Source organism: Corvus hawaiiensis, chromosome 16, assembly GCF_020740725.1.
Source record: "Corvus hawaiiensis isolate bCorHaw1 chromosome 16, bCorHaw1.pri.cur, whole genome shotgun sequence".
In the NCBI taxonomy this organism is placed as follows: domain Eukaryota; kingdom Metazoa; phylum Chordata; class Aves; order Passeriformes; family Corvidae; genus Corvus; species Corvus hawaiiensis.
In genome coordinates this window covers 2678153-2699463 of record NC_063228.1, presented here as the reverse complement: position 1 = coordinate 2699463, position 21311 = coordinate 2678153, and the positions used below count along the sequence as shown (strand labels likewise).

Here is a 21311-nt window from a genome sequence, read left to right as displayed (position 1 = left end):
GGATGTGATTTGTCCTCTTCCTCCTACAGAAAGGTTCCACATCTAAAGGAAACCCCAGACATCCCAATGAAGTAAAACATCCCAAGATGAGTTATGTGCAACCAGCCCAACCACACACAGCCTTTCCACCTAAATTAGAGCTTTCCATCAGTAACCCTCTCTCTAATTGCACAGATTCTTTTTCAGCCATCTAGACCTCACCTTTGCTAAGTATTTCCTTGATTTGCTCTCGTTCTGATGGCGACAGGCGTGCAGGTAGCAAGTGATGGCAGACACCCCCAGGTGCAGCTGCCGCTCCTTCACAAAGATATTCTCCAGGTAATCCCCCCACATGGCCCAGGCTTTCACCAGCACGTCGTGCATTTGCACAGCTGCAGAAAAAGCTTTGTTTGCTTCTTCAGACCTGCATGGTGACAAGTAAGAATATGAGTTTTATATAATTTAGTAACTACCTGTAGTGTAAGTCAGATTTCTGATAGGGCAAGCAATTACTTTCTTAATACTTAGTGATAGTTTTGCATTAGGTTCTCTAGTAAGGTCCCTTTTAACTGTTTTGTCGTTGCTTTCCTTAAAGTTCAGCACCTACAAAAGTAAATGCTTCATAATGGAAACAGTTTTGTAAGTGTTAAAAACCTCTCTTTTAAAAAAAGAAAAAAAAACTTCCAGTGCACCCCAGTGGGAACCCAAGCAGTGAAACTGGGAGAAAGATGATAACACCAGGGGAGTGGAAGCAAAATCATTTAAACATGCTGCTCTGCTGAGCAAAAACAAGGAGTAAAGCAACACTGGGAAGATGTTACACACGTTATCTTTCAGAGGACTGCATCTTGCTTAACTCCTTTTCCAGTGAAGTCATAAAAAATTTTACAATCAACAGTTTCTGGAAACAGTCAGTTCCTCATCCCCACAGCTGTAAAAGTTTATTTTTTCAACAGGAAAAGTGAAGGAATTTGAAGGTTAATCACACAGTTCTGGCTAACCAAAAGATTATTTGTTTGTTACTCCTGAGGTTTTCTCCACGTTTCCTCAAGTGTTACAAGTCCAAAATTTAGCCTGATTCATCCCAATATATATCCAGTCCTTGAATCTGTATTACTTCTTAGGTATACAAGTAAAGGATGAGAAAACTCACATAAGCATTACCAAAATGAAGAAACTTTTAAAGTAGTTCAAGACTCCCTATTAACAGAAAGAGCTTCACTTCTCCCTTGCAGAATAAGCATTGAAATAAACCATATGAAGGTAACATAGTGCTTGTTTGACTCATTTTTTGAGGTTACATGTAATGTATTTTTAACATAACAATATTAGCTTGGAGGATTATAATACTAAATTAAAATGACCAGCTACTGAGGCATAACTCTAAAAAGGAAAACAGCTTTGTCTGTCATGTATTAGTTTCTGTGCTGCATTGGTGTCCTTGCCTTCAGAAGCTTCCTGCACCCTGGATGAAGGTTTGAAGTCAACCAGCCCAGCAGCAGCCTGATGGATGACTTTGTATCACTACTTCCTCTTTATAAAAAAGGGACTTCTCTGTCCGTTTTCCTTCCTCCCACTCTACAATCCATCACTCTTGACACCCAAGATGATTTTTTTTTAAATGGTTTCTATAACCTTGCCCAGCCAATGGGCAGCACAGGAGGATGCAGGAGCAGAGGTGACCTCTAACTTCAGTTTCGCTGACACACAGGTAATCAATCAGCAGTCCCATTTTCAGGTTCAACACTGCCATTGGGCCTAACTGAAACCTTCCTAAATCCCTGACCTCAACTGCAGTGCTAAAAAATGCTTGTGTGGTTTTTGGTAAGATTAAGAAACTCAGTACACGTCAGAGCCATGTTTTAAACAGAAACCTTTATCCATTTTATCCTGAAGGAACAAATAGAGACAATTCTCTGCAAGAACTTTAAAAAATTTTAAAATATGGGGGAAGCACATTTTCTTCTCCTTACACCTCAACTACAATTAAGCCTGTGACCATATAAAAGCCCACTGTACTTTCCATCAAGGTAATTGCATTCTGCCTATTTAAAATTCTCTCTTGTATCCACAGAAGATATTCATCATTTCCTGACTTGAATTGCTATGTGAGGTTGCAGTGTACAGCTTAAAACCTGATGGATTTCCTTCCATAAGTGGCCACAATGCAGTGGTAAAGGAATTATTCCACCCATATGTAACACGTAGTAAAACTGCCATTAAATCCCATGCCCACTAAAAGCTGTTGAAATCTGAAGGGGTCCTTTTGGCATCACCAAACAAAATTTGACTGATGAGACATTTATTTATTGAATTAAAGAGAGATCTTCCTCAAAATCATAAAATACCTGTCAGGACAAAGGAAAACCATTACAGAAATAGTTGTGTGAGAGCAAGGCTTGCACCTGGGTGTTTAATTGCTGCAGTGCAAGATGACTCCAACACACCACATCAGTGTTTTCAGTTCAATTGTCTGAAATAAATGTTCCATTTCCACACTGCATCACACACCAGATTTGCCTAAGCTACACCACCACAGATTTCCCTGTGCCTTCACCAGCTGCAGCTATTAAAAAGACAGCCAAAGACAATGAAACAGAAATGAGAGGAACAGAGGTTAATTTTGTTTAAGTAGCTGTAAGCTTATGGACTGAACCTTTTCTCCTTGGTTTTGTATGTGATAATTATAAAGAACATAATTCAAGTAACCTCCTTTTGCCAACTACACAAGGACATCAGTTAGACATCAGTTTGTCCAAGTACTCACAGAAAAAGGGAAGGAAAAAAAATTATCGTGAACTGCAAAGCTTTGAACAAACTTATTCTCCCTACCTTATCTCATTCCTTGAAATATAAAACTTGGGAAAAAAATCAACTCATGCAAGGTTTGCTGTAACTACTTCTTTCCTAAAACACTTCCAATATATGACCAATCATTACATCTTCAAACTGCAAAGGAACTTTCATAGATACTTTTACTTTGTTACAGAATTGTGAGAAATTTTAGACTGGTATAAAGATACGGAACAGCTTTTCTGCTCAAATACTGTGTTGAATACTTCAGCTGCATTTTTCTCAGATGTGTGCTGGTGCCTCTTGCAGCCAGCATACTCACTTGTTAATCTGTGCCAAGAACATTCCCTTCAATGCATAAAACTCTGCAGTCATCTCCTTGGTGAAGTACTTCAGGTTGGTTGATTCAATAACTTCAAGACCCTGTTAAATAAGCCTTAGTGAGAAAAGTCTTTTAAAAGGGAAGGATTTATTAAATAAAAGTGCCATAAAACAACAGCTAAAATATTCTCTTGAAATTTAAATAGCGCAACTTTCTAGTATTTCATTTTCATTTTAAAAAATACAGACTGACAACAATTTTAAGTTTCCACTGGCTTGTGCAAACCAAATACTACAGACAGCATTTAGCAGGTTATTTTTCCACCTTGTTTATGTTGTAATATTATTTATATTGTTATATATTACAAGGTTTGTTTGCTGATCAACCACATGCCAGTGAGTTTTGCCTAAAATCACATTTTTACCCTATCAACACATACGATTTACTTCACCACTCATGAGTCAGACACTCAGAACTGACTTAGAGCTTCAGTTAGTCTTGCAGCACTGTTGTTTCTTCCCATCACCAATAATGCCATTTTCAAAGTCCCTTCCATATATCGATCTTGGAGGATTTCAAAAAACCTACTCCCACTTTACTTCTGGGTCAGCTAATTTTTAATATGTTCACAGTATCCAGTTCAAAGAGGACATTAACTGCTTTGGACTAAGAGCACAACTTAAAACAACACTCCCTGCCAAAGAAACTGAGCCTCTGTTCTGGATAGAGGCAGCTTGTTTAGATCAGTGTATCTGGTGGCCCCTGCAATCTCACGAGTTCCAACAACAGCTTCAGGGATAAAGCTGCCCTACCTGCATACACTCATTTTTGCCCATGACTCCAGCCAGCTGAAGGTAACACTTGACTTGCTGCCGAATCTTCTGGAAGCAGTCCACGATGGGCACGGTGGGGATGGTGTGGATGCGGCTCAGGATGTCCAGGGCCACGTTGACCAGCCCTTGCTTGCGAGCGATCTTTCCGTACTGGATAATGGCCGAAGCAGAGGCGTGAACTCCCAGCATGGCATTGTTGGAACTGGGATCATGCTGGGAACTGTTCTCATATGCAGTCACAATGGCTGGAAAGGGAATGTGAAGTGCTTGTCACGGTAAATGGCATTATACAGAGAGCAGCATCTTACACAGCAACACACATGATATGGATGACTTAAGATGATGAAATGCTTTAATGAAAATTGAATAAAGTCTAAAACTTGTCAAAATCAAGCCACTTATTTCAAACAATGTGTTGTTGGAAAATTCTGTGATGAGAGCATGCTGGATCAGGCAAACTTACCCTGGTAATGATGTTGTCTCCACATGAAAATGCTGCTCCAGTGGGATAAATCATCTGACACGATAGGTAACCTGTTCCTCCAAGTCTTTACAACAGTCTTCATATCGTGTAAGCTGTTGTTCCTCCCCAGATTAGTTGGTTGCAATCCTGCATTTATTTGGGCTGCTTCTTGAAGTTCAATTATTTGCTGTGCTGCCTAGAAGACATTAAACAATATAAATAAGGAACAAACAGAAGATGGCAGCAGTCTCGAACCCACTAAAGGCAAAAGACAGTTTGTTAAAACTTCAACCACCTGAAGAAAAGGCCCACAAACTTTAATGGAATTTAATTACCTGTAGTACAATAAAGCCAGTGTAGTATTCTCTAAGCTACCACTTGGCAGATAACAGTTGTATTCATTGTTAATCAACCAAATGAGATAACTATTTGAGAAAAAAAAGGCAGTCCAAATTTATAGAGTGAAATCTCTTGAAACAAAATAAATTAAAGTAATATTTTCCTACAGTCATCTCAGTATCAGCTCTCACAATAGCTTAACCTTCATCCTACACCCATTCATCACATAAATTTAATTTTCTCATGGGTATTTAATCACATACTATCTGATATTAAAAAAAAAGTAATTACTGCAGTGCAAATTGAAGGCTGCATTTGTACCTCTGTCAGTCACTGACTAATTCATCATTTCTTCATGAGGGATATATACATATTAGATTGTTTTAAAAGCTTGTTTTAATTGATATCTGAAAGTACTTAAATACTTTATTTAGCAATATTAATCTTCTCATGCTGCAGATGCTGCCATTCTTGGGCGGGGGGGAAACTTGAAATATGGGTGAAAACTTATCAGGAAGGAATTAAATTCATTGAGAAGCCATCTAAGGGTATTGTGTGAGCTCACACACTGTACCTATTTACTTGATAATTTCTTCTGAATATGGAGAAAACTTCCATATTCATTCACTTCATCTGATGCATCAATTTATACTATAAAAATTCAAAGGTATGAGCTGCTGTGTGAGCTCTACCAACAGGAACAATCATTTTATAGAGGTCCCTTCTCATACCGTGTAGATTAGTTATGAATCACACACACAGAGTGAAACTACTGATCTTAACAGAATCACAGAGGCCTCTGTATCAAAGAGAACTCAAAGCAAAGTCCTCTGCACTTCCACAGGCAGGGCTCAGTCACAGATCTCTGAGCAATGGCCCATCAAGAAATGATCCCTGTTATGACATCTCAGTTCAGGTGGCACTGAGATATTCCACAGTTTCTCCCCTGGAGATGAAAGGTTCCCTCCACAGGAACAAGAGCTAATCTTTGTCAGGTATATATTTATAAGACACCTAAACAGGGACAAAGTCAGCCTAAATGCCAGATGAATGGAATGTTTTGCCTAGATCCCACACTGCCAAGCCCAGCATGATCCTGCTCCAGCCCCACTTCCACACTGGCTCCAGCTGTACCACACAGATCAAAGGATACAAGATTCATTTTCAGGAAGCTTCTAAAAGCAACTCAAAGCCAAATCCTATTTTTTAAGATGGATTTAGGCACCTACTTCCATTTAATTATACTTGGAAATAACATCTACTCTCAAAAATTCTTCTCTTACAGTTGCAAAATGAATTATTTACGTAATTAAATCCAAGAGAAAACCAACAGGGTGTTGATATTTGATACTTGATTTTGATGTTTGATTTCAAAAGGAAACAGCAGTCCAGTTTTGTTATGGTAAAATGTGTGTGAAAGTTGCAGAGGACACAACCATTCATTTTTCACCATGTAATACATGCTACTTCGTTTCATGCAATAGTTAAACTTCATATTCCACATAACCAGAATTGTGCCAAGTGCTTCCCAGAAATATTTCAGGAGGTCTGAAAAAAAAAGTGGTTTCAATCTCTTACAAGCTCTTCCTGACAAGCACCAGGTACTTCAAAGAAATAGAAACACACACTCTGCAACTTTGAACAAAAAACTATCAGTACTATACACTGAAATATTTTACACTTGCAGCTACTAAAATTCTGAAACCTGCTACTGGAGAACAACTGGAAATAAGAGCTCTTTGGTTGTTACCTGGAGCAGGGGGGTGTGGACGTGGGACACGACGTGGGGCAGCCGCCGCCACTCGCGGATGGCCAGGCTGCTCGCCATCTCCACCAGGCGCTCGATGAAGTTCAGCTGCTGCTCCTCGGGGTGGCAGATGGCCAGGTACCCCCTGTACATGTTCACCTTCCAGGCCATCTCCTTTGGACAACTCAACTCCACCTGGTCATGGAATAGGAAAAACATCCAGTGAAGATCGTTCCTATGCAAACAGTTCATTTTTTTAAAGCGTTCTTAAACAAACAGCTTTAATGCTTTAAAGAGAATCTCATCTTCTAAATAGATCAGATTGAAGTATTAACGTTTATGTCACTAGAGGAGCTTCAGCTCTCCTGAAGTTACTGGTAAGGGCAGGCTAGGACATAAACTGCCAGATCAGCACAAGAGTAGAAGTGCCCAAGCTGCTGCTGGGGTATTTTTACACTGACAAGTGTAATGCAGCTCAAAGAGCTGAGCCAGCCCGAAGCAGCCCTGCCACAGGAGCAGGAAGCTCACAACAAACAACTCACCCTGTACAAAGCCAAAAGATGCTTCTCAGCAGGTAACAGACAGTGTCTGAAATGCTTCAGGGACTCCAGAACATGTAATGGCAACTTCTCACCCAAAAGGATCCTGTCCCTACCTGTCCCACGTTATGCAGCATTATACTTCCTGTCTACTCTAGGGCATTGCTAAATCTATGAAAATGAGCTGCTAATATTTTTGCAAGTAATCAATAACCAACCTTCTCATTTATGATAAGGTCATTTCTGAGCACAGGTGCAAAGTCAGGTCGTAGTGTTAAAATCATTTATAAAATAATTTTAAACCATTTCCTCAGAATTCTGGAACAGTAGAAATACGGCAACTAAACCCAGCAAAGCACTTGAATTGTGCAGCACCTGAATTCTGAGAGCAGTTTAGAGCAAACTTGCACTGAGCCAGTGCTCAGCAGCTGACACTGCACACCTTTAATCTACAACTTTTTCACTTCTTTTTCCTCCACTTTACATCAAGCCCTTTATGGTTTGATGTGCAACACAGAAATCCCTCTGCATTATCCTTGTTGATCGACTGTATGGTGACCATTACAACTGTTATTCCTGTTATCCTCAACTGACTTTTACACCTGAGCCAGCAAAGAGAACGTGCCAGGTAGCATCCTTACACTTACACAGTGAAAATAACCTCCTTCTTTATTATGTTATCTACTGGATCATTAAACACAATGGCAGTGTGAGCAAATGGAAATGAGTCTTGGGTCCTATCAAAGGCTACTTGCTGTTTTAATAGTTCAACTTTAATGGGCAGCAGATTATTAAAAATCTTTCACGAAGATTTATGAAAACTGATAGATATTTGCTATCCTTTCTGGCCTCTCTTGTGAATCAACCAAAAAACAGCCACATTCAAGAATATCAATAAAATTGGAGTAGTGAGTACAGCAGCATAGAATCAATTATTCTTTCAGATCCTAATATTTATGCAAACATGTCCTGACACTCTTACAAGAACCTGAGTAGAGTCACAAAGGCTCCATTTATGGCTTCAGCAGCATCTTCTCCTTAGTCATTTAGTAAATGTCTCATTACTGAAACTACCTCATTTAATACATTTAATATCAGCACTTACTCAGGGTTGTCACTTCCACTCAGCTTGCAATTGTACAAAACCAGAACCTGTCAGACATGATCTATTTCACTCTGCTCAAGCCCAAGGCTTATAATATACTGTACAATATAGTTCTTATTTTAGGCTTTAAAAGTTTCTCAAATAATTGTATTTCTATACTTAGCCTCTGAAGTTGCATACTTAAATAGGACACAAAATACTAAGCCTTATAGGAACAAAAGAAATTAATGGAAATGTAAACAGCACACGTAAGAGTTTTTGTTGCATATGCAGTCTGCTACTCAGAGATTTGGCTTCACATTGTATTTTAAATATGCACTTCACCCCTTTATTGCAAATTCTGGCATCTTTAGCAGAGTAATTCCAGTAACATCACACTGTATACAACACTGCAGGGAAAATGTGCAAGCTCCTTTCCACCTGTGATTTAATGCAGTATTCTCACCTTTTAGATATCAGTTTGACATCTGGTTAATGTTTCTATATTAACTCATCACAGATGAGCAACTCTACCTACCATGAAAAGAGGATGTATTTCCTTAAAATTAAAAAAAAAAACCAGAAAAAACAAACCAAAGAAAAACCAAACCAAAACACAAAAAAACCCCCATGTTTTCCATCTTCTATAGATTAGAGACACCATATACAAGGCTAAAAAACCATAAATTCCAGACAATCTACTGGCAACTCCAACAGAAGTCTGCCATTTGCCCCAAGAAGTCCATAGAGCCTGGCAGTTTATAGCAGCCTCAAGAACAATAACCACCAGCTTATTCTCATGGGATGGTTCTTAAAACAGTAAGGATGAAGATACCCAAGACAGGATGAGGAGAAACTAAACATGAGCACAAAAAGCCCTCACTCACCTGCACCAGAGCCTCCTTCATAGCAATCCAGTTTGAGACCCTCCATGCACACTTCAACACTAGGTAAGGATTTATGTGACCTTTGGACTGGCCATATTCTGTCAAAGGCTCCCACTGGTTCAACTCTTTTGAGCAACTAAGAAAATCAAAAGCAGTGTCAATTTGGTTAGGAAAAAAAAAAAAAGCCAAAATAAATAAAATTCAATAAAAGTGACAATAAATGTTGTGTATCAGAATATTATCTGCATATTTGTTTGTCTGCAAGCAGCTTTGCAGGCATTGAAGAAGTTTTATCCAGATGGGAAGACTATTTTCTTTTTTTAATTTATTTATTACCAGTTATAATACAGAAATCTGTGAACAGGGAAGAGCTGCATTTTGTGTCTCCCAGAACAACCATTTTAAATAGGAAAAACAAATTTTAGCTCTAGTCTTTTTCTACCAATAGCAAATTACATTTTTACAGCAATTCAGGCATATCACTGCTGAGGTTCTGTTAAGGGAATACAAAATAGCTGCTTTTATTCCCTTAAGTTTTCCCTGTATGTGAGCTGAGTCCTGAGGTAAGTTTATTCTCATAACTAATGCTTTAAACCAACAGCAGGGTATTTTGCTTCTATTTGCAGGGTGAAATACTTGTTCTACATCAGCTGTCAAGTCTCACCGAATCCAGTGGTCTTCCCAGAGCTGATACTCAGGAAAGATGGAAGGGGAGGCATTGCTCCGTTCGTGCTCTTTTTTAGCCTTCTCCATTGCTTTCTCATAAGTTTCTTGTGCCTAAAGAAAATTCAACATTCCATGTTTCCATCTGCTATATACACAATAACTCAATACTCTTTTCTTTTTAAAAACAAGTGATAAGAAAACCTTCATAATTAAAAAAAAAAAAAAAAAAAAAAAAAGGCAAGCCCTGAATATTAAAAAACTCATTCCTGAATATAGTCATTATTTGGCAGCCTGACAAATGTCATGAAAATCTGATGGGTGTGCACAAAAATTTCACCTTACCTCAGTATTACAAGGCCTCAAACTACTGCTGTAGACAGTAGGGAAGCCATGGCACTTTCCATTTTAGAAGACTGAAGCTAATATTCAGAGTTTTTTCTTGCTGACCAAAATATTCATGCTGACAGTAGAACTACTCAGACCATTTCTAAAATCAAGACTGTACCTGTTCAAAAAAGCCATGCTGTTCATAAGCAATGGCTGTTGCTGTCTCTGGGAATTTGCAGCGTTTCTGCCACAGCCCAGCCCACATATCCTCTTCTTGTAACAAGGAGTAGAGCTCAGCAAGGGAATCCAGGATTTCCTACAATGTTAAGAACACATATTTCTCCACAGTCAAGCTGTCCATATAAAGCACAGTAGGTAGGAAACCCCATGTTCTACACTGAGGCAAGCTGACAGAGACATGGAAATAGAGAAGTGCTTATAATTAAAACTCTCTTTAAAATTCTACAAGGCAAGCAATTAGTAACAACCAAGTACTGAGAACAATAACAATCCATGACAAAAAAAATCCTAAGGCTTGTAACACTGACTCTTGCCTGTCTTCCCTAACACACCAGACTGAATCACAGAAAACAAAATTTTTTCAACAAGGCAATTATACAACAGGACAAGAGGAAACAGCTTCAAGTTGCACCAGGGGAGGTTTAGATTTGATATTATGAAAAATGTCTTCACTGAAAAGCTCGTAAAGCACTGGAACAGGCTGCCCAGGGCAATGCTAGCACCACTGCCATTGGAGGTATTTAAAATACATGTGAATGTGACACTTGAGGTCATGGTTTAGTGCAGGACTTGTCAGTATTAGATTTCTCTCTTAGTATTTCATAAGGTATTTCAATAAATATAACAGTACCTGTTGAGGAGGAGTTATGCTTTCCTGCTCATAGAATTCTGTTGTCTGTTTAGGCTTAATCTGAAGACTCAGTCCTTTTTCAAAGGCTTGATGTTCCAGCATCAGTGTAGAACGAAACCAGAGGTTGTGAGTTTTACCCAAGTATTTCAGGACACAAGGTCTGATGGGAATGGGAGGAACACACTGTGACATTGCTTCCACAAAGCAGTTCAGGGCACTTGGCTGGCAATCTCGCTGCACCTGATGGCTACCACTGCACAAGAAAGGGCTTATTTCACCTGCTAGAGCCTAGAAGAAAAAACGTAATAGTTATCTGTCTATTCAGATTCTTCAATTAGAGAAATCAGATTTAAAATCTCTTTAGTACAGTGAACAACCATTCAATAAGTACATTTCTGTCTGTAAAATGAAAGGCCCTATTTCTTTCAAAAGAGGAATCGATACAGGTATACAGCATTCACCAGCCTAAGAATGGCAAATATCTCAAAGCAAGAGAACAAAGTCACCACACAAATACATTTTCCTGGAACAGCAGTCATTTACAAAGAGGAATCTGTGAGTGGGAGAGAGAGAGGTTCTCACATGTTGCTGTCTGTCAGACAAGATTTTCCAAAGTCGTGAAAAAAGCTGTATCCAAGTCTTCTCTGCCAAAGGTGTGGAAATATGACATAACTGAACAAAGGCACTCAGCAACGCTCCCGTCTGGAAACAAAGAGATGCATGGAAATAGGAAAATACAATTAATTCTGTGGCAAAAAGTTCAGTTATACAGTTGTTTAAGTAGTAATGCAAATGCCTTCTCAACAAAAATGTTTTCTTTAACAATATAGACTAGCAACAAGAAGTTAATCCTATTTTCATGCTGATCAAGACTCTGATTCACCACTGTAACCACCAAAAACAAAAGAAGGAAAAAGCAAAGACATTGATTATCTTGGTAATAGGAACAATCAGGTTAATTGGAGAGACCTGGTACTACTGTGAGAGTTGTTCAAACATAGCTCTCAGCTAAAATGATTTTCTTAGAAATTATTTAATCGTAAGATGCTGATACACATTTTTGACCCTATACCCTGTGTTTTTCATCACTAGTTTCTGAACTGAATTGTTAAAATACACTTACAGGTGAAGAGGGATGATATTTAATTTTGTAGAAAAGGGACACAGTAATAACTAGTGATGAAGTGAAGGCTTAAGAATTTTTTACCATAGGCAAAAACCTATTTTTTACCATAAGAAATTACGGATTGTAAGAGATGTCTACATAATAAAATTCAGCTAAAAAAATCAGAAGTGTGAGATAGAAGAAGAAAAAAAAAAAACCACCTCAGATCAATTTGAAGGCTTTAGGATTAAGGTGCTTTGTCACCAACAGCCTGCACCCACCTTTACTTCCCGAAGGGAGTCAAGGAATTTGTCGTGCCGGTTGGTCAGCATGTGCAGCTGGTTGCCAATGTCCTTCTCTGAAAGTTCCTTGGTTTTGGGAGTGCTGGTCTGATCTCCTGGAGCCAATTCAATGTCTATTTCAACATCCTACACAGAAGTAAACAGCTTAGTAAGTATATATAAAGTTTATATATAAGTATATATAAACATAGGTATCTTCTATGTACTTTTGCTTTTTTTCCACAATACGGAACACCCTCCTGATCAATTTCTTTCAGGTCTCCCTGTTTCTGCTACTTCTTCACGTTCAGACATATAATTGCTTAGAGTGCTGAAGTAAAGGCTAAATGAATGAATGAGACTTCTGAGAGACCCATGCATGCTTAAAACACAAGCAACACAATCTGCACACATCATCTTCATTATGCCTTCTCCAAAGTTATTCAGTGAGAAACTAGGAAGAGCTGAATTCCACCAAAGAGATTGCTTTTTCCACAGCATTTTCTGTCAGTTACCTCCTCTTTGGATTCGCTGTTCTCCCTCTCTCGAGGCTCTTGCTTGACGTGTGTCACCATGGCAAAGGCCGCCCTGTCGTGACTGTCAGCAAGGTTGATGACGTTGGTGATGGAGGGCAGCATGGCCCCCTGGCAGCTGGTGCCAATCGTGGTGTTCCTCTCACACACTGCCAACAGCAGCTACCACATGGAGAAGTAACAAGAGCTTTTGAACATACATTTTACTGCAGTACTTCAAAGAAATCGTCGCTATGGTTTAATACTTACAAACAAGGTAGAAGTTGCAATAGTAAGTTTAAGGCCTATTTATCACCTTTATTAATAGAATCTCCTACACCTAAAGTCTGTATTTTGTACTTTTCAACACATGTATTAAGTGCCCTAAATCTGCTAATAAATATAGACTGTTACCCTAAAAACGATGTTCACAGTCACCTTAAATTCATGCTTTAATATGCAAATTGTTAAAATAAAAGGTTTTGTCCCATTTTATTTTAAATAAACCGAGCAAAGATGCAATTTCATTTCAATGCAATCCTAACAGCTGTCATACTGCTAGAGGAGACATTCCAGCTTAACAGTTTTCCTCAAATCTTCTCCTATAACAATTCTTGGGGTTTTTTAATATTCATTATCAGTTGTAAGAGACTGTTTTCCTTAAAAAGTATTAACCTGGTCATTAAGCTTTTGGCAGAGAAAACAGATTTTAAACATTTATATTAAAGCCACTTTCCAAGCATCAGCATTTCACTGTTTAGACACTGTGTATATTTTTAAGCACCACAGGAGCTGAGGCAGCGGACTTGGTATTTTCAGCTTTGATAAGGACAGTACACACATCACTAATGCTTTTACAGCCAGCCAAAAAAAAAAATGAGGAATAAAACACGTTTCTGATACAAGTAGTTTCCCTACCTCAATGCACTGCTTTATCCAGAAGTGATTCCCCATGGCTTCCCAGTTTTGGGAACAGGTCACATAAAGCAAGCGCTCATAAACGCGACGTTTCATGGAATTGTCAAAGACCTCAAAGAATTTGGCTCGGATGAGTGGCTGGGCACAGCGCAAACCAGAGAGAAATGCTGGCTCCAGTTTAGCTGTAAGTTCACTTCCAGAAAGATTCTCGTCCCTAAAATTAATAAAGATGAAATAACAGAGCTATTAGAAAGAGAAGACTCCTAGGTTTTGTATGACATACTAAAACCCCAAAGAGGTGACATTCAGTAAAAGCCCACATGTGGCAAACAGCCAGGTGCAGTTCTTGAGAGAAACAGCAAAGAAAATATTGCTGCTTGATGTAAAACTGCCCCAGAACTATCAGAAATACTCTTCCAGGATAAAATCTTGTCGTAGTTGTGAAACACTGAGCCACATCTGTATGGTGTTTGAAATGACAAATGTTATTGACTGATAAAAGCTTCTGAGCACCAGTGCACATGAAGGCTTTGCACAGTGAAGCAGCAGAGTAGAGCAGCAAACTGACTGCAAAATACTGTAAAGCAGCAGCACACCATTAAATACCTGGCATTCTAATTATTTCCTTGTGATTCAAAATCTTCAAGTCTACCTAGCAAAGTAACTCTCCTGAAAGTCTAATTTACAATAAAGTTTCAAAAAAAAAAAAATCTTTCTATCCTGTGGATGTGAAAAGACAATGTGAATTCAGCTGTGACCACAGTGTTAGGAATGCAGTCAGCTACAAGGATGCGTTGGTATCTTGGGAAAGGAAGAAGTTGGGGTGCTGGAGATATTTTGTCAGTGCCAAAAGTAAAAATCCTGTCTAAGGAACTTCTGTTTTCAAATTGCCTTCCATAAATATGTACTGTGGTCTCAGTGAAGTGAATTGATTTTGCATTTTAGCAAAGAAAAATATATAAAAATATCCCTTAATTCAGACCTAAAAAGATTGATGACATGTTACGAAGTTCATATATGGTACAAATTATGAACCAATAAGCTGCAGTAAATGATTAATTGCTATAATTACCTATAGACATAGTTAACAAGGTCTAAGAACTGAGCATTTAATTCAAGGTCTTCTGGAAAACGCTTTTCAATGTAAGTCATCATTTTCACCAGTAGAATGGACTTCTCCCGGAGAGTAGGTGTCTGTGGTAAAAGAAGACATGATTAATTTTGTCAATTCTTCTTAAAACATGCAGAGAACTAGCACATTCAGACTACAACTCAGCCATCCTTTACATGACTCTTTCACTTCTAAAGTACTGAAAAATAGCTGGGGAGGTCACAGTTCTTAAAAAACAAAAAATAACTCAAGCATTTATCCTTCTAATATATGCTGGAGAATTTTTAAATTGTGCCTAAAAATAGGCTTAAACTGTTCAGTGATTACAAAATTCTTGTGTATATTATAAAAAGTGTAGGTCCTTTTTACAGCACGAGACTAAGTGCTCAATTCTTAATAGAAATATGGCAGATTGACGAGGCCACAAAATGCTACAGTGTAACACAATTTATATCAGCATTAGTCCTCTTTCCCCTGAAGAATCTTTCTACCAAGGTTAATGTGAAGCATATTTTAAAACTTTACTTTAAAGGAAGTTCTTCACAAAACAGCATTTGAGATCAAACACCAAACGTAAGCCCATAAAATGCCAAGCATCTGTAGCTGCAGCTATTTTCACAGGGGATGAAGACAGTCTAAACTTCACCAAGGGCATCGAAACATCTATAACACATCATTACAAACTTCATTGTCAAAACTGATGAATAATAGTGGCTCATAGCTATTTAGTATTTGAGAGCAACGATGACTTTATCTACTCAATTTACCTGATTAGCTGCCATCGGGGAATTGTTTTTCACCCACTCCTCCACTATTTTTACCACAGCGCGAAGAATTTTGGCATCAGTGGATTTTTCAATGAGCGATGTTAGAATAGCTTGTATGAAATTTTTCCTCATTTCCATGCTCATCACAGCCAGGCGAGTTTTCACAAGATCCAGACTTAGCATTACCAGTTCACTTGTACCTGCTATGGATGCAAAAAAAGGATTAGAGTTGTGTATACACCTCTGAAACACCTAGGAAAAAAATCTTCCAAGATGCTGTAATTTTAAAAATAACAACAACATCACCTATTGCCTGGAAATACATCCCCAGAAGTAAAGAGTTCGTAATTACTACTTTACATTCCTAAAGAACTAAGACAAAATCCAAGGCCAGGTTGGATGGGGCTTTAGCAACTGTCTAGTGGAAGGTGTCCCTGCCCATGGCAGGGGGTTGGAATCAGATCTTTAAGGTTCCTTCTAACCCAAACCATTCTATGACCCTGTGACTCCTTTCAAAACCCAATCCATTCAAAATCCTAAAGGCAAGTCTGTTTTTCCTTTCTGCAAATCTTTAGTAAAAGGTATTACAGACCCCTAATTCTGAAAAACTACAATTAACTTTGTAAAAGAAATTGTCTATGATGCAGCTAATTCTCTAATTCTGTTCAGCTAATTTCCTGACTTGCTTATCTGTCAAGTTTAATAATTTTCCAATTGTTTCTCAGTGTTAATAAAATTTACAAGGTTCTCATTTACCTAATTAAAGTATGGGCTGGGAATCTAACAGCAGCAATTCTTTCAAAGTGTTTTCTTCAGTAGCTTATTCATTAGTAAATTACAAGGCCCTTTACTAGCACTGAATTTTCTTCTACGAGAACGTCTGATTTTTTCAATGACTCATGACCTAATTCATTTGACAACAGACAGAATTATACAAACTCAAAAAGATGCTATTTTAAGATAAAAACTAAAGCATCAGCTCCAACAAGTTAATTCACAGTTGTTCTATCATTATAAAATAGGAAGGAGCAAAAAAAAGTGAAAGCACAGAGCAATCAAAAAAATTCAGCCTGTCTCCCATCAACACTATAAAGCCCTGAAGAATGTCACTATTTCTGTGTATGCTGCAGCTCAACAGCTACTTCACTAACCATCCACTGAGAAGGTTGGGCTAATACTGAAATTCATATACTAAGCAGGTAATTGGAACTCCTAAGTGCATTTTTAGCTCTCACTACTTCAGTAATTCCACTCACTAAGGCTCAAGTGTTTTTCAACAAGTAACAATGCACACCAACTCTGCAAAGACACCTGAATCCCTTTAGGATGAAGATATTTTAATGCTTTATAACACTTCCAATCATTAACAGACTGTACAATGTAATACCTGTGTTTGCTTCTGCTGTTCCTGCTGTGGCCTGTGGGTTCAGGTGCTCCCTGACCATCTTCTGCAGGGATCTCATGAAAACTGAGATCAGCCTGTCAATGTAGCTGGGGTTGTTGCTACACGCAGATTTCAGAATCATCAGAGTCCCTAGAGATAAAAACAAGACTTCAGGAAGTAAAACTTCCCTTGGGCATGACCTGAGTAAGGTATGGATGCCATGAAAGAAGGATGGGACTACCCAAGTCACAAACATTAGAAATCTGGAGAGATTTGCAGAAAAATTTCAGTCTCAACTTTCGTCCTTCGACTAAGTCTAAAAGGTTACTTTTGCACTAATCAAAATATTTCAGAGTTTTATATATAAAAGTGTGTGATGAAGAGCAAGGGGAAAAAGGGAGGACAAGAAGGGAGGAATTGAGAGCAAATATTTCCCCAAGACTGTGAAAAAAATGTAACTACACCCGATGTTGCACGTCTTTTAGTAGCAAAGTAGACAAACTCTTAGATGACTAGGCCTGGGTTTAGTCATTAAAAATAAAATAAATTTAAAAATTATAATTTTGCTTTTCTAATCTAGAAAATTTATAAAGTTTCATAAATCAGTTTCTGTAGATTGAAGACGTTAACTAAGTTGACTACTTCACTCTTTAAAAGAAAAAGCACACACATCCTGTAAAATTATACCCACTGAAAAAATACCTCCTGCAACTTTCTAATTCAACATATCTACAGAGCACATCACAGAGCTCTGATCATTGAATGGCTCCTGCCAAAGTTTTGATTTCTTTTTATGCTCAAATGGGCACAAAATTTGGCCCACAAAGTCCAGCCTCTGAGCCACAGAATTACTACAAAATGCACCTCCTGACAACTTGATTGTGTTGCTGTTTTTAAGGGAGCTCTGGACAAAATGTAAGAAACATCTTTCATGGTTAGTTTGATGTAAAGCACGTCCTGACATCTGACAAATAGGCAATTCCCAAGGTGAAATTACAACCATCTACACAGCTCACAGAACAGAATAGTGAAGGACATTTGCCATTTAAATCAGCAGGTTTTCCAATATTGTACAATTTCAGGTCTGTATTACCAACACAACCACTTCTGGGCCAAACTCTATTATTCCAATACATCTTTGTCATTCTTTTGTGTAGCTGAGTTCTCTAGCAGTTCAGTAAGTACAAAAAAACAAGAAAAGAAAAACATTTCAGCTCTTCAGAATGGTCTATGCTAAAAATTCAGATTTTGTCACCCAAGAAAAAATAGTATTTTTGTAATTTCTTGATTACTGAGAATTGAAGATCTAGAAATACATAAATCTTAATACACCATCTAAATCAGCTAATAAATAAGGCTTAAAAAAAATTAAAAAGAAAGGCAGGAACACATAAGACTGTTTACACAGATTCCTTAAACTATTCTGTTGTATCTCAGAGGACCTGCAGGATTTGGTTTTTCCCATGTAAGAAGCTTCCAGTAACTTTTACTTTATTTTTTTAGCTATTTTCAATACTGTAGCTTTTTCCTATGCACTTTGAATACAAAAGGCTCCCACCTAGCAGATCTGCAGCTCCCCACCTCCAGTAGTTGCTCCCAAGTCACCTCAGGGAGAAGACAGAATGCAATGAGCCCCCTCCATTCCCTTTCTTCACAGATTTGACATCCCAAGCTCATCTCACAAGTTAGCTTGAAACGCTTCCCACAGCTTCCTCTGCATTAGATCAGATTGCCATTTCCTTATGGAAAAGGGAAGCTCCTGACAAAGACAAGTCTCATCCAGGGGCATTCCCACAGAGCTGCCAGGGATGTGGGACACGTACCGAAGAGCTGGGAAGGGTTGGCATTGGTGGCTTTTTCGTAATTAGTCAGGCCTTCATAGATAACCTTCCCAACTGCAGCATAAAGGCACTCCAGCTCTTCATACTTGGAAGCTACACTTGAGGTACCTGCAGAGTTTAGAGGTGTGTTTACTTTTGGTAACATTATCCACAGAACAGGCAAAGAACAGTTACACTGTGAGCTACAGTCACTAAAACAGCACTGGAGTCTTATCTTGTCAACAAACAGACAGCTTCCTCACTTATATAAACCTCTTTATTATACCAGTATGCCTTTTATAATAGTGTACCACTTCTTCTGAGTAACTCAATTTGATGAGCAGTCTTGCATTATTGACCTACTTTTTACCAAGAAAAGATTATCTAAATTAGCTTCTATTAAGACACAGCATATTACCTATTGCCTTTCTCTTTTACACTTTATCTCCCTTCCTTGTTTCAGCAAAACAGCAAAGCTTAACAACTAAAAAATTGCACTTCTGAAGCTGAAAAATTTAACTGCAAAAATACATTAAATTCATAGCATGCATTTCTTGAACTAAAGTTATGACAGCCACAGGTTATTAAGTTTTTATGTCAACGGATAATGATGTATTCCACATGATTACTTACTTCAGCTTTTCCTTTTTTAATCAGAGGTTCAAAGTGCAAGCCAAAATGGACCATTAAACGCAGGAATCATAAAACAGAATATTAGCACATTCCAAAGAGTGCCTTCATCCCACCCTCAACCACTTAAGTTATGCAGCAATAAAGGATAAAGGGAGGAAGAAAACAGCGCTCACTTGGCTCTGTGGGGAAAATGCCCATCAAGCGAGACAGCAAACTGTGGACAGCCCTCAACACCTTGGTGTTCCCACAGGTCATGCAGGCTGCTACCCCTCGCTGTAGTGGCTTGAAGCTGCTCAGGATAGCAGGGGGCTGCAGCACAGTCAACAGGAAACTTAAGACCTCTAAGCCAGTGCAAATGTTGGCAAAGTTGGCCTGATTGGGCTGTTCCTAAAGAGAAAACATACAAAAAGGCAGTGAGCAGGGGAAAACAAGAATTACACAGATTACTAAATTCAGATCAAATCTGTTAAAACCTGTCAGATTGAGGTTTCTACAGCAGTGATGTTCTAGGTCAATATCTGAAGTAAGTCATGCATCATAAAACTCTAAAAATCCAGGCAACTATAGAGTCTTTAACCATAACAGTGTTAGTTAAGCAGGTACAGGTATGTTCCTTCTGGTGTTTTTTGTGATCCTAGGGTATGAAATCTGTCTGCAACCCTGCTAGTTAGAAATGCTTTCAACAGAGGATGATGTTTTATTTCTTTGTCAACACCTTTCAGAGACAGGCCATCAGTGAAGTTAAGCTAAACCAGTGTATTTTATGATGTTATAGTTTAAAGGACAGAAGAGAGGATATAGATAATATACAAAGTGTTGTATCATCTGTTACAGGGAGCTTGCCTTTCAGTGGACTTCATACTCCCATAATGTAGTCAAAAAACTAGGCATCAATGGAATCAAATCTGTAAAACTTCCTACTAAGAAAAAAAAACCCCAAAAATAAAAAAACCACACCAACCAGTAAGTACTGCAGCTCTACAAATTATAACCACTGATGCAATTCACACACTTAACGAGCTATTTATTTCACTACAAAGAAGAAAAGATTAGTCCTGTAAAAATCTATACTCAGATATCACTAGTATTCAATCATCTCACATGCCAGGGAAACCTAAAGAGCTACAGGACTAAATGTTACCTACCACAGTCATGAGCAGCTTATCAAACCACTGCAACTTCAGTTCTGACTTGGGCCACATGTCTGGCCTCAAAGCTGTTTTCAGGAGGTTGACGCAGCGGCGAGACAGCAACTCCCCAGGGGACCCAGCAGTGTTGGAGTTGTCATTTACCTAGCAATTAATCAAAGTTAACAAAATGACACCCTTTTGGAACCAACTCATTAATTTATTATGCATTCCATGCAAGCATATAATTTCTTATTTCTGAAATGGATGAGTTAAGTAGTTTTATCAGTACAGTATTTAATGTAAAAAAAGCTGAAAACTAATAGTAAACACCAGAACTGCTGTCTAAATTGCTTGCTAATTAACCCAAATCACCCAAATTACACCATCAAAGGTGTATTTTAAAAAAATTTTCACCCCATCCTTTATTACTACAACTCTGAACATACTCAAGATGGTTAATCTTTACTGCTTGCAAGGTATCCATAAACATGTGCAGCTCTTTACTCAATTCATCTTTATACTTAAGAGCACATCTACTTTGTGCAATGGACTGTGGTATATAAAATCCCATGCTACTTACCAGCTGAGTCTCCTGCAGGAGCAGAAGCCATAAAATTTGTCAGCCTTGAGGTACACCCAGATAATTTTCCCCATTCTAGTAGAGTGAATTCCCTCAAAATTTGGTAAAAAGCTTTAGTTCTGCATGCTGCAGGAAACTAATTCCATATACTGGATTTTGAAAATACATCTACAATCATTACCGCTAGATACAGTCATTCCCTATAAAACTCTCTAAATAT

The 21311-nt window shown here is 38.3% G+C and overlaps 1 protein-coding gene across 2 annotated transcripts in view; it reads right to left on the bottom strand.

Annotated features, from left to right (window-relative positions):
* LOC125334157 (transformation/transcription domain associated protein) overlaps positions 1–21311 on the bottom strand; it is a 77815-nt gene that overhangs the window by 20424 nt on the left and 36080 nt on the right. For both annotated transcript variants that reach the window (XM_048320716.1, XM_048320717.1), the window contains 19 exons: positions 20527–20673; positions 19555–19768; positions 18752–18877; positions 16932–17078; positions 15545–15747; positions 14739–14860; positions 13667–13880; positions 12752–12931; positions 12237–12383; positions 11433–11552; positions 10851–11138; positions 10158–10295; positions 9651–9763; positions 8987–9122; positions 6480–6671; positions 4391–4586; positions 3907–4172; positions 3095–3195; positions 202–403 (listed from right to left, as the gene is read on the bottom strand). In XM_048320716.1, coding sequence (XP_048176673.1) covers positions 202–403; positions 3095–3195; positions 3907–4172; positions 4391–4586; positions 6480–6671; positions 8987–9122; positions 9651–9763; positions 10158–10295; positions 10851–11138; positions 11433–11552; positions 12237–12383; positions 12752–12931; positions 13667–13880; positions 14739–14860; positions 15545–15747; positions 16932–17078; positions 18752–18877; positions 19555–19768; positions 20527–20673 — 3252 coding nt within the window. The remainder of the gene's footprint in view (positions 1–201; positions 404–3094; positions 3196–3906; positions 4173–4390; positions 4587–6479; positions 6672–8986; positions 9123–9650; positions 9764–10157; positions 10296–10850; positions 11139–11432; positions 11553–12236; positions 12384–12751; positions 12932–13666; positions 13881–14738; positions 14861–15544; positions 15748–16931; positions 17079–18751; positions 18878–19554; positions 19769–20526; positions 20674–21311) is intronic.